Consider the following 11,686-nt stretch of genomic DNA (forward strand, 5'->3'; position numbering starts at 1 on the left):
CACCGTAGCCATTGTGAGGGATGCAGAGATGTGAATCACCTCCTTACTCTCCTTTTTCTCCTCTCCTGAACTTGACACCAAGGAATTTGAAACATCTGCCTCCATTTCCATATACTCCTCTTATTCCACTTTGTAAGTCATTGTCTTTTGTTTCATCCTTTGCTTGGGGGGGGGGGGGGGGTATCATCAGATTCTGACTCATCCTCCTCATGCGAGGCAATGGTTTTCAATCTCCTCTTGGCATTAGTTTTTGCGAGTCTCCCGAACCTTCTTTTACCCCCTCTGACCTCCTTTGAATCTACCAGGTCCTTCTCCTTTGCTTTCTCCATTTTCACCCTCTTCCTAGTGGTCATTAGTAGGGTCTTCTCAATCTCTACAGGGGACATGCTAGGAGAAGGTTGGGGGGTGGGGGCCTTAGGGACAACAATTCTTAGAGGGACATGTGGAGGGTGAGGGTCATGATAAGCATGGATATCAACTTCTACAATTCTAGGTGGTAACAGGGCCAAATGAAAATGGTAGAGACAAAACATCAAACCTTGGTGAAGGATAGTGTAATTAGCACCCTTTTTCAATTTTTCCTTCACATCCATAATAGTGTCCACTAACTCATGCAACAAAAAGAAAGGAATGGAAAGACTATCATGATGTCTGAAATGGTGAAGGAGGGGAACATGGTAATAATAACACATCCTATACCTCCCTTCAAGAGTGAGATACTTCATTTGAACTAAATAGACCTTGTTCCAGGGCTCTAGTACTTCTCCCTAAGAAACCCACCACGATGGCAGACAGGTTCTTCTTCCTCCTGAAAGAAACTGTTTAGACCAGCCCAGTTCGCAACCCTAGTCACTTTCTGCCATTATTATAAATATGTTAATAATAAAATAATATTATTCATATAAATTAGAAAAAAATATTATCTCAATATTATAATTCTCTTTGTAAAACTTAATATAGATGGAGGAAACGAAAAAGTGAAAAATATATTAATTTGAACTTTATAATTAATTCTATTGACTAGTACACATTTATTTAAAAAAGCTAATTTTAAACATCCCCGAAGCCTTATTAATTGAACTATTGGCATTTTTGCTTTCCATTTAATAGTTTTGTTTATACAACTTTTCTTCAAATGTCTTGTTAATTTGAATTCTTTGATAATTTTTTTTTTTTGAAAATTTTTCTTTTCTTTTTTTGACTCTAACAAACTTTTTAATTTCCTAAAACTAAAAAATAATTCTTTAGAGCCAAAATAATAATCTTAAAACTCATTTCTAAATAAACAAGTGCCAAGGAATGGCTAGTATTTACCTAGTAATTAGATATGGTTTTAATATTTAATATAATATAATTAAATACAAAATAATTTAATTAAAATATAAAATGTACTAATAAATTAAACAAACAAGTGCCAAGGAGTGGTTAGTATTTACCTAGTAATTAGATATGGTTTTAATATATAATATAATATAATTAAATACAAAATAATTTAATTAAAATATAAAACGTACTAATAAATTAACAAATTAAATTAAAATTAATTATTTATATATTTTTTTAAACTTAGAAATATAAATTTTAATATTAAATTTGTATATTTAGAATTATAATGTACACTTTTTAGCACGATAATATATTAAAAGATTAAAATTTAAAGTTTATATATATTATACTATTAATTGAAATATTAAGATTAGGAGTAAAATTATTGTTAGATTTCAAACTATTATTAATATTATTTTAATATGATTTAAAATATTTTAAAAAAAATAATTTAATGTTGAATAATATAAATTAAACTTAAATCTTTTTAATCACAAGTTAGTGAAAATCAATTGCTATAGTAAATAGCCTATCGAATACTAGCAAAAGAAAAGAAAATACCAAGGGATTTTTAATCTGATTTTCTTCCTACACCTATTAAATATATGCCTCGACCAAAATTATCAGCAAATTATTAAAATTACATTTATAAAACACCTAGACTGACCGGTTTGATATGATTATTAATTAATTACAAATTAAACTTAATGGATAATCGATAAAAACATGAAAATTGATTATTAATAATTTCGTAAATGAAACATTTTAGGTGGTGCATAGACAATGGCACATTTTATATCTTTCCTAATTTAGTTTTCAGTTACAACTAAACTTGGCCAACCAGTCAAATCACGAGGAAAAGATACCCGAATAAAACTGAACTTGTCAAAATAAATCACACAGAATTTGGTAAAAATAAGTCGATTTTGGTCAATCTTATGTGGTTCAAAGTTTCGCATTTCTTTTAGCTAACGACCGCTTAAGTACTGAAATTATTAGCCTCCATGTGACCGTCAACTGAGCATTGGCTGCTTAAAAATAAGCTGTTAGGGCATATATAATAAATACATATATAAGATCTTTAGCAGCTTTTGCAAGACTGCGATTTTTTTGGGTAAGGGCAAGGAGGTCGTGGTTTCGAATCCGTTCGCGATGGCAGAGGAGAAGCCCAAGACGCCCAAAGTATGGAGCACAGTGAAGCCATTTGTCAATGGAGGAGCCTCTGGTATGCTCGCCACGTGTGTTATCCAGCCCGTGGACATGATCAAGGTACGCCGCACTTTACTCCATTATAGGAATTTTTTTTATTGCAATTATTCTCGAGAGACTCTTTAGCTCCACTATGGAAAGTTCAGAGCCTCTCACGTTCAAAATTTTTTGTTTTCGGAGTGTCTATATTGGCTGGGGATGTCAGCGATCTGGTCTGGCCGGCTTTATTTTCGGAACTTAATTAAAGTTTTTAAGATCCGTTATTATAGAATGGAGAAGCAAATGATCAGATTTTGATTTTGAATAATCCATCATTGAATTTGAATTCTTCATTGCTAAATGGCCGAGTTACTGTTCTCCGTGGCGTAGTGCCCGAATTTCTGTTCGCTGTGGCCGAATTGTTGAATACGTTCTATATATGGATTAATGGCTGGATTCCTATTATGAATGTTTGAATGGCAGAATTCCAGTTAGAATGTTTGAATGGCAGAATTCCAGTTAGACGGGATCACAGCCTTAGATGTTGAGTTTTTCTCCATTGGCTATATTTCCTTTCGAGGTACGGTTATATCGTAGATGTCAGGATTGAGAGGTATGTATTTGAGGAACTCAGCTGGAATTTCAAAATTGGAGCTTGGATGATTTGATGTGGAGTTGCCATATCACCGTTTGCTGCTATATAAATGTGCTATTCACGGTGCTACCTATCCTTTTGGGGTAGGATTATTTCCAATATGACCACGTCCGTTTCATATGACGGGAGTTGCCGGAGTATTGGATGCTGCTCTCTTATATTCCATTCATGGCGATGCTGTGGTAAATATTTTTATTTGAAGATTTAATGGAAATAAAAGAAATGCATTGTTTGCTTTCAACCTAACTCCCGCTGAAGAGATTTATTCCTTTGCCATCTGCCTCGGGTGCTGATTTCAGCAAGTGTGGTAATGCACTGCACTTTAGTTTGGAAATTTCAAATAGTGACAGTTATATTTTAGCATTGATCTGTCAGGATCATCTTTATTTTGCTATGATCAAGGGGTATCGCTTCCGTTAAATTTGTCTAGGATTCTAACCTTTGCGCCTGAACTTCTCTATGTAACTCTGGGATTTCTCTCTTTGCACGTGAACTCATCCTTTTGGCTGCAGGGAGTATGGCAATTCGTTTGACTGTAGGCTCAAAATTTCATGTGGTGCCAGAAATTTTAGCTTAGATCAGATCATTTTTCCATTTCAATGAGCGAGTGGTGTCGTTTTTGACGTTTGCTAATGTGCTTTACCTCAGGTTCAAAATTTTATATGGAAGGCATATATATTTAGAATTAGATTTTATGTAATCCATAATTGTTATAGATCATGTGTCGAATTCATCCTGAGTGTTTGCTTTAGCACCTGGATTTATGCATTTAAAAAATGATTGTTTTAAGTTGCCATTTCTGAAAAATATCTCATCTGTCAGATTCATGAGGGACTTACTCTAATGAATTGGTTTTAAATTTAGGTTAAACTTTTTACTTGTTGCTAGGAATTTATATGCTCATATGTATGCAAATCATTTTTTATTTCACATTTGATGCACAATAATGCAATTTTATGTTGTGTTGAATGGGGTATTTTCAGATATGGATTTCTCAATGTATTTTTCTAGCTTGTAACAGCCTTCTGAACTTTGACATCTTTTTATAGTTTATTGGCTAGTTAGATTCTAAACATTATTTTATTTGATTTCAACACTTGGGCATGTTTTCCGGGAATTCGAACCAGAGGCTTTATTATGAAGGCCCTAATATTTACATGGTCTACCAGTTGAGCTTCTCCGATTCGAGAGTCATTGCATTTTTTGAAGTTATTTCTGATTGGTTCCACTTTGCTCTGACACAGGTACGAATTCAGCTGGGTCAGGGTTCAGGCTACCAGGTGGCAAAGAACATGCTTGCTCAGGATGGTTTTGGTGCCTTTTACAAGGTTGGTTTATGGTCTCATGTTGGTTGAATGGCATAGATTCCATGAATTTTTTGTTCAAAATTTAAGTACTTATTAGTTTGTTTCAGCTTTTGTACATAATGAATATTAAATCATGTTGAAATGAAAGTAAATGTAACTATTTACATTATGTGAATGTTAAGAAATGTTGAAGATGACGAGAATTGTGTTACATTATCCTCCTGGTAACAGAATACATTACTGTATGTGTAAATGAATAGCATTTAGCTCTAGAAACTGAAAATTGCAGCTAACTTTCTAATTGTGTGGTTTTGTGTGAAAATCTTATACACACGTGTGAAAATCTGTATGCCGCAGATTCCATGATTCCTAAATTTTAGATTATTGCCACATTGACACCTGTTTTTCTGCAGCATCTTATCAAGTGGTGCATATATTACTTCGAAATTCATCAGAATTTTAGTATAAGTGTGCAAGAGGAATCTTCAATACATAGTTTGAGTTGACACTTGAAGGAGCTGATTCTGTTTCAATGCCACATGCAGATCTTGAACTTTATATTATTGGCTAAGGATTTTCTACTAACTCCAAGTGTAAATGAACATCATTAATGTATTACCCCTCATAATGTCGGATTTGGTACCATCATAAAACTTATTTAAGTTGGGGGCGTAGCAAACATGTTATCATCTTGTGTGTCTTCCATGGCTTTCCCATTTCTAGAAGTTTCCGCAAAAGTCTTCAATGTAATTCCTTAGGATAAGGAGTCCAGCTAAAGCTTGCAATGAAATATCCCAAATGGATATTTGCTTTGCTGCTACTATTTGTTTAATTATATAAATTATATTTTTTTGTAGATTTTTCTTTGATCTTATAGAGCTAGACAGAAGTTGTAGAAGAAGGTTGTTTCTTTTTTTATTTTTCAGAATATAGGTATTGCAATGAATAAATAACAATAATTGATGAAATAGAAGTGATAGAAATCATATGCAACAATACACACTATTTTGGAAATGATTCTAAAACCGTACCAGCAGAGTCTGATTTATTTCAGAATAGTACCAATACAGATGTACTTCAAACAAGGTTGACGCTAGCTGAAGATGAGAACCAGCTACAGCCAAACAAGTTCAAATGATAGAGCCCAAGCTGCTGCAATAAAACAACTCCACCTGCTGCAAATAAACACTCCAAAATTCCTCTTGCGAGCTGCTATAAGGAAAAACCAGGCTGAACCAAAGTGGCCGCCTTCCCAATAAATCCACTGCTTGCAAAGTGTGACTGCAATACTAGAAATTGATCCTCTGCTATGATCAAACTGTATGCATAAGAACCTTCAAATCTGATCTTGTTGAGGGCTACGTCCCAACAAATCTACTCTCAACACTAGGGTTTGTGTCCTAAGTGAGGAATGCTCTTCTAGAGCAATGGCATCCAAAATAGGTTGACAAAATGATAAAGATACTCATCTTTAGGTGGCCTTCTCCTTATATCCCCTCTCTAAGGCAATTCGAACCCTAAAAGAACCCTAAAGTGGATTTCATTTAAACTTTATAATATAGCATTATTTTCCCAATAAAAGCGTTCAAATAGAAGGAAATCATTACTTTATTAATGACAAATAGCTTCAAGCATCAAATAAGTGCTGACAAGTGATAATCAAATATTAGAGATTGAGCTCTTTCCAACAAGCTATCACACATAGGCAAATCGATCCAAATAGAGCTAGAAAACTCCTTATTAATCCAAAATGGCTAAACACTTAGCCTTATTAAAATTATTAAAATACTAACTTAGGAGAATGTTTAAATATATTAAAATATTTCCCAAGTAGCCAAGGAACAACCCAAACACCTCTAAAACATGAAACTGAGTTTGTCACCTGCTTGTGACTAATGCCGGACACCCTGGGCCAATTGACAGTCACACCCTCAAATCTAGGGGTACTCCTAAAAAATAGGGAACACACCCAAATCTCCTGAAATTGAGACCACGGGGTGATCTCACAGTACCTCAACTCTGGAAACGTCACAACCTCCTAAAAGGTAGGGATCTCCTCCTACAATCAAGGAATTGCCTCCTAAAATTAAGGAATTGCTCTCAATTAATCTACTACTGCCTATAATACCAAATCCAGACATTGAAAACGGTGACTGAGTCCCTAATCACCACTGCCAGCCTACGAGACTCCATAATAGGCTAACTCTCATGTCATTGCTAGATAGAGCTAAAGAAGGGACATGACAAATCCTCCCCTCTTGGAGATGCTTGCCCACAAGCAACTGCAAAGTTGGATGCTGTAAAATAGTCTCACCCTCCCAAGTGGCGTCCTCTATAGGGAGACCTCTCTAGCGAATCAGATACTCTCGAATCATCTTGCTTCTCAGTTGGCGTTCCCTCTCTTCCAAGATCTAGAGATGGTATAATATGTTGTCCAAGTGCCTTTTTCAGACACAACACGTGGAACACATTATGAATCCTACTGCCAGATGGTTACTCAATCTCATACGCAAACCTCTCCAAGACGCTTGATAATCCTGTATGGTCCATAAAATCAAGGTTTGAGCTTCTCAACTCCACCCCTTTTAAGGGTGCTCTGTCGGTAAGGTTGCAGTCGTAGGTACACCATATCCCCCACCTCAAATATCCTCTCAATCTTGTGTCGATCATCGTAGACCTACTGATTTTGTGCCTGCTGAAAATTCTCTCTAAGAAATCTCATGATGTCCTGGTTCTCTTGCACCCAATGCTGTGCCAAAGGAACCCTCTTGTCACTAATCACTAGATCGACAAAAGATAGAGGGCTCTAAATGGAGTCATAGCAATCGACATATGATACGTAGTATTATAAAAATACTCGCCCAAGTGTAACCAACGCACCCATGTCCTCTGTTGCGCTACTTTGATATAAACATCAAGATCTTCAAAGTGTAGCATCCCACCATGAATCCACTGGAGGAATGTATTATACATGTCGATTCTTGGATTCCAAACCAATTTAAAAAAAAATGCAACATATTCATATTGCACTTGTTTGAATAGATGTACAAACCCATATTGACAATGCCTCTCCGTGAGGTCCCTACTAACAATCCTTGATCTTGATGCAATCCGGAGAAATTGACAAGATAACATGCTCAACCAGAGCATGCGACCCCCCATATCTCTCAAACATACAACCAACTGTTCTATTTTGACAAAAATGCCCAAACACTCCAAACCATGAAGCAATATATGGAAGTCTGTGTAAAGTGATGTATCTCGCAAATCAATACCTAGGTCCCATAACCAAACATATGTCGTAATGTGTGTGATGTAGAAGAACTTCATATTATCACCATCATTATCAAGTTACCCTTTGTGTATGCAAGACACCATAACTATGGGTGAGTAATATCTTGCATGCTCAAAAACTATCAACAATGGCCACCCTATCTCACTATCAGAACTTTGACCAGCAACACAAGTGATATCAAACATGCTATCAAACCAATTCCAATCAACAACAAACACTCCCCACTCCATTGCTAACCTATAGGGGCGCCTCCCAACACTCCCATACTGTTGGAAACCTAATGTAAACAGTGAAAAGCTCAGAGGAGTCATAAGATCCCCACTAGGATAATCATTGATCCTCAATGGATTGAAGAGTATAAAGTCACCAATCAGCGAGGTTATTTCTGCCCCGTCAAGGAAACCATGAGGCGACCTCTTAACAAAAGTATATGTGCCATCCATGCCCATAAGGGACAACTCTTGAGTGGTTGGCACACCAAGTGTATGCTCAACTTCACAATCATACTCTAACATTGAGCTCCTCATATCATTTGCGTCATCAAGATCAAGAGCCTCCTCGTCATCCAATTCAAAGAGTGGGTTATCTAAAATCAAACTAGCACTCATCTCGGAAAAGGGGTTATCAGCACTGACTGATGTATGCCATCAAGTTCTTCAAGACTATAGGTAGCAAACTCATGAGAATGGGAAGTAAAATTGCTGCTATCCAAACTCAGAATTTTGGAATCCTCCTCTACACCTTCTTTGGAATCATTTTGTATATCCTCAGTATTAATGGAACTACTGGTGTCACTGGATAATGTATCATGAAGTGGTTCCTCTTCCTCATTCACCTCATGAATATGTTGTCTATTTGAACGGGCTGTTCCAAAAGGCAGGTTTTTTGATTGAGCTGAAGTAGAATGTAGTAGACTCAGCCCCACACAATGTTCCTCCCACTAATTTTTTGATTTTGTAGGTAAAGCATGGATTAAACTCAACTCCTTATTTAGTTCTTCAGTCTGATTTTCCGCCATGAGGAGAGCTACTTAAGAATTTCCCAAAGTTTCTCTAACCTTAAAAGTTCTGAAATAAGCTGATTAATCTCCTTTTCTTTCCCCCTCAAAGCAATAGAGTAAATAACACCAAGGTCAAGAAGATGATCTCTATCTGAAAGGAGGTTTAAGTAATTATTCTTCATTGCCTTTGCCTCCATGGCTGTCTTAAGCACATGCAAATCAGAGATTGATGAAGCCTCTTCTTTACATTTATGTCTTCCCTTAAGTTGGACCTTCCAAATGTAGCTCTCTACTATCTTGTGGGAACTGTCAAAATGTGACAAGGCAGCAATGACCTTTTCTTCACCAACCTTCAGTTGGCTCTCCAAAATAAGCTTGTGGATATGTGTAAATCCATAAGCAAAGGATGTGGACTGCTATTGAAGAGTAGGGCTCTCTTCAATATCCTCTTTTGATACCCCCTCAAGATCTTCATCTGGTAATTCCTCTTGCTGGTTATTGTTGGTCCGTGTTTCCTTTGTTAACTTATCTTCTCTCCCAATACTTTCTTTTCTATCCCTTGATTCTTCTTTCCGTCTTCCTTCTAATATGAACTCTTGGATACCAAATCATCCTCGGCATTTGGTATACCCATAAATTGTGTGAATGCAAGCATGCCTTGTATCTCCTTAGGAAGAGAACAATACTGATGGTAGCTGCTCATTATTGTATCGTTGAAAGCCTTAGTAGGAGGCCTCTTACTTGTACTTGTTGACGGAGATAAAACCTTAAAGCATCCATTTCTCATTCTAGCCATGGTATTAACCTACAACTAACCCAACAGGCTGGCAGGAACTTGGCTTTGATACCATTGAAATATCCCAAATGGATATTTACTCTGCTGCTACTATTTGCTTAATTATATAAATTATATTTTCTTGTAGATTTTTCTTTGATCTTATAGAGCTAGAAAAAAGTTGCAGAAGAAGGTTATTTCCATTTGTATTTTTCAGAATATAGGTATTACAATGAATAATAACAGTAACTAATAAAATAGAAGTGATAGAAATCATATCCAACAATACATACTATTTTGGAAATGATTCTAAAATCATACCAGCAAAGTTTAATTTATTTCAGAATAGTACCAATACAGATGTACTTCAAACAAGGTTGACGCTAGCTGAAGATGGGAACCAACTACAGCCAAACAAGTTCAAATGATAGAGCCCAAGCTGCTGCAACAAAACAATTCCATTTTGTTGCAAATAAACACTCTAGAACTCCTTCTGCGAGATGCTATAAGAAAAGTCAGGTTGAACCAAAGTGGCCGCCTTCCCAATAAATCCACTGCCTGCAAAGTCTGCCATGATCAAACTGTATGCATAAGAACCTTTAAATCTGATCTTGTTGAGGGCTACGTCCCAACAAATTTGCTCTCAATATTGGGGTTTACGTCCTAAGCGAGGAATGCTCTTCCAGAGCGATGGTGTACGAAATAGGTTGACAAAATGATAAAGATACTCATCTTTAGTTAGCCTTCTCCTTATATCCCCTCTCCAAGACAATTCGAACCGTAAAAGAACCCTAAAGTGGATTTCATTTGAACTTTATAATGTAACATTATTTTCCCATTAAAGGCATCCAAATAGAAGGAAATCATTACTTTATTAACGACAAATAGCTCTAAGCATCAAATTAGTCCCGATAAGTGATAATCAAATACTAGAGACTGATCTCTTTCCAACGAGCTATAACACATAGGCAAATCGATCCAAATGGAGCTAGAAAACTACTTATTACTCCAAAATGGCTAAACACTTAACCTTATTTAAATTATTAAAATGCTAACTTAGGAAAATATTTATATATTAAAATATTTTCCAAGTAGCCAAAGAACAACCCAAACACCTCTAAAACATGACACTGAGTTTGTCACCTACCTGTGACAGACGCCGGACAACCTGGGCCAACTGGCAGTCACACCCTCAAATCTAGGGATACTCCTAAAAAATAGGGAACACACCCAAATCTCCTAAAATTGAGACCAGGGGGTGATCTCATAGAACGTCGACTCTGGAAACGTCACCACCTCCTAAAAGGTAAGAATCTCCTCCTACAATTAAGGAACTACCTCCTAAAATCAAGGAACTGCTCTCAACTGATCTACTACTCCCTATAATACCAAATCTAGACGCTGAAAAACCCGATTGAGTCCCTAATCACTACTGCCAGCCTACGGGACTCCATAATAGGCTAACTCTCATGTCTGCTACACAGAGCTAAAGAGGGAACATGACATGCAATGTGCTGTACTTACAAAACAGTAATGTTCAAAGTGTGATTTACATCATTCTATTGTCTTGTTTTAGGTTTTTATTTGTGCTACCCTTTTCTGTGATAGAACATTGTAGAACATTAGGTTCATACATACTAAAATAATAAAAGTGATCAACTAGAAAGCAGGCACCAATGAAAGTTAAGGGTGAACCATTTTTGTTATATATTGACATATTTGTACATCCCCATAAATTTTTAGGTATGTGAACATCCTTCACCAAATTATTCACTTGTTAACTTCCACATATTAAGTGATTTCAAACTAATTATTAATCTAAAAACACCCAAGTCTAAGTGAATATTATATTCTTAATACTTCGATAGCTTGGAAATATGTTGCTTTAACTTCTTTGAGGACCAATGCCAATTTTACTAAAATTTTACAAACATGTTGGTGTCTTGTTTGAAGACTTACTTCAACATTTCAAAGGTTGTTTATTGTTTTGTCACACTTATGATTGGACAAAATGATAGTTTATTTGGATTCCAACAAACGGTTTTCCTTCATTCATTTCATTCATGAATTCATTTGAGTTAAAACACTACTCTTTTGAACTAATCTCTTCTGATTTTGATGGTTCTTTACCCCATGTGAT

General features: G+C 36.0%; 1 protein-coding gene across 1 annotated transcript in view; it reads left to right on the plus strand.

The window, feature by feature from the left end:
* Nucleotides 1–2,412: 2,412 nt before the first annotated feature.
* LOC149576681 (Mitochondrial substrate carrier family protein) overlaps nucleotides 2,413–11,686 on the plus strand; it is a 63,813-nt gene continuing 54,539 nt past the window's right edge. Inside the window, exons 1-2 of the mRNA XM_089819101.1 lie at nucleotides 2,413–2,595; nucleotides 4,414–4,497. Coding sequence (XP_089675227.1) covers nucleotides 2,479–2,595; nucleotides 4,414–4,497 — 201 coding nt within the window. The 5' untranslated portion in view covers nucleotides 2,413–2,478. The remainder of the gene's footprint in view (nucleotides 2,596–4,413; nucleotides 4,498–11,686) is intronic.

This window comes from Cupressus sempervirens, chromosome 1 (assembly GCF_028749045.1).
Source record: "Cupressus sempervirens isolate cs-2001-9-10 chromosome 1, ASM2874904v1, whole genome shotgun sequence".
In the NCBI taxonomy this organism is placed as follows: domain Eukaryota; kingdom Viridiplantae; phylum Streptophyta; class Pinopsida; order Cupressales; family Cupressaceae; genus Cupressus; species Cupressus sempervirens.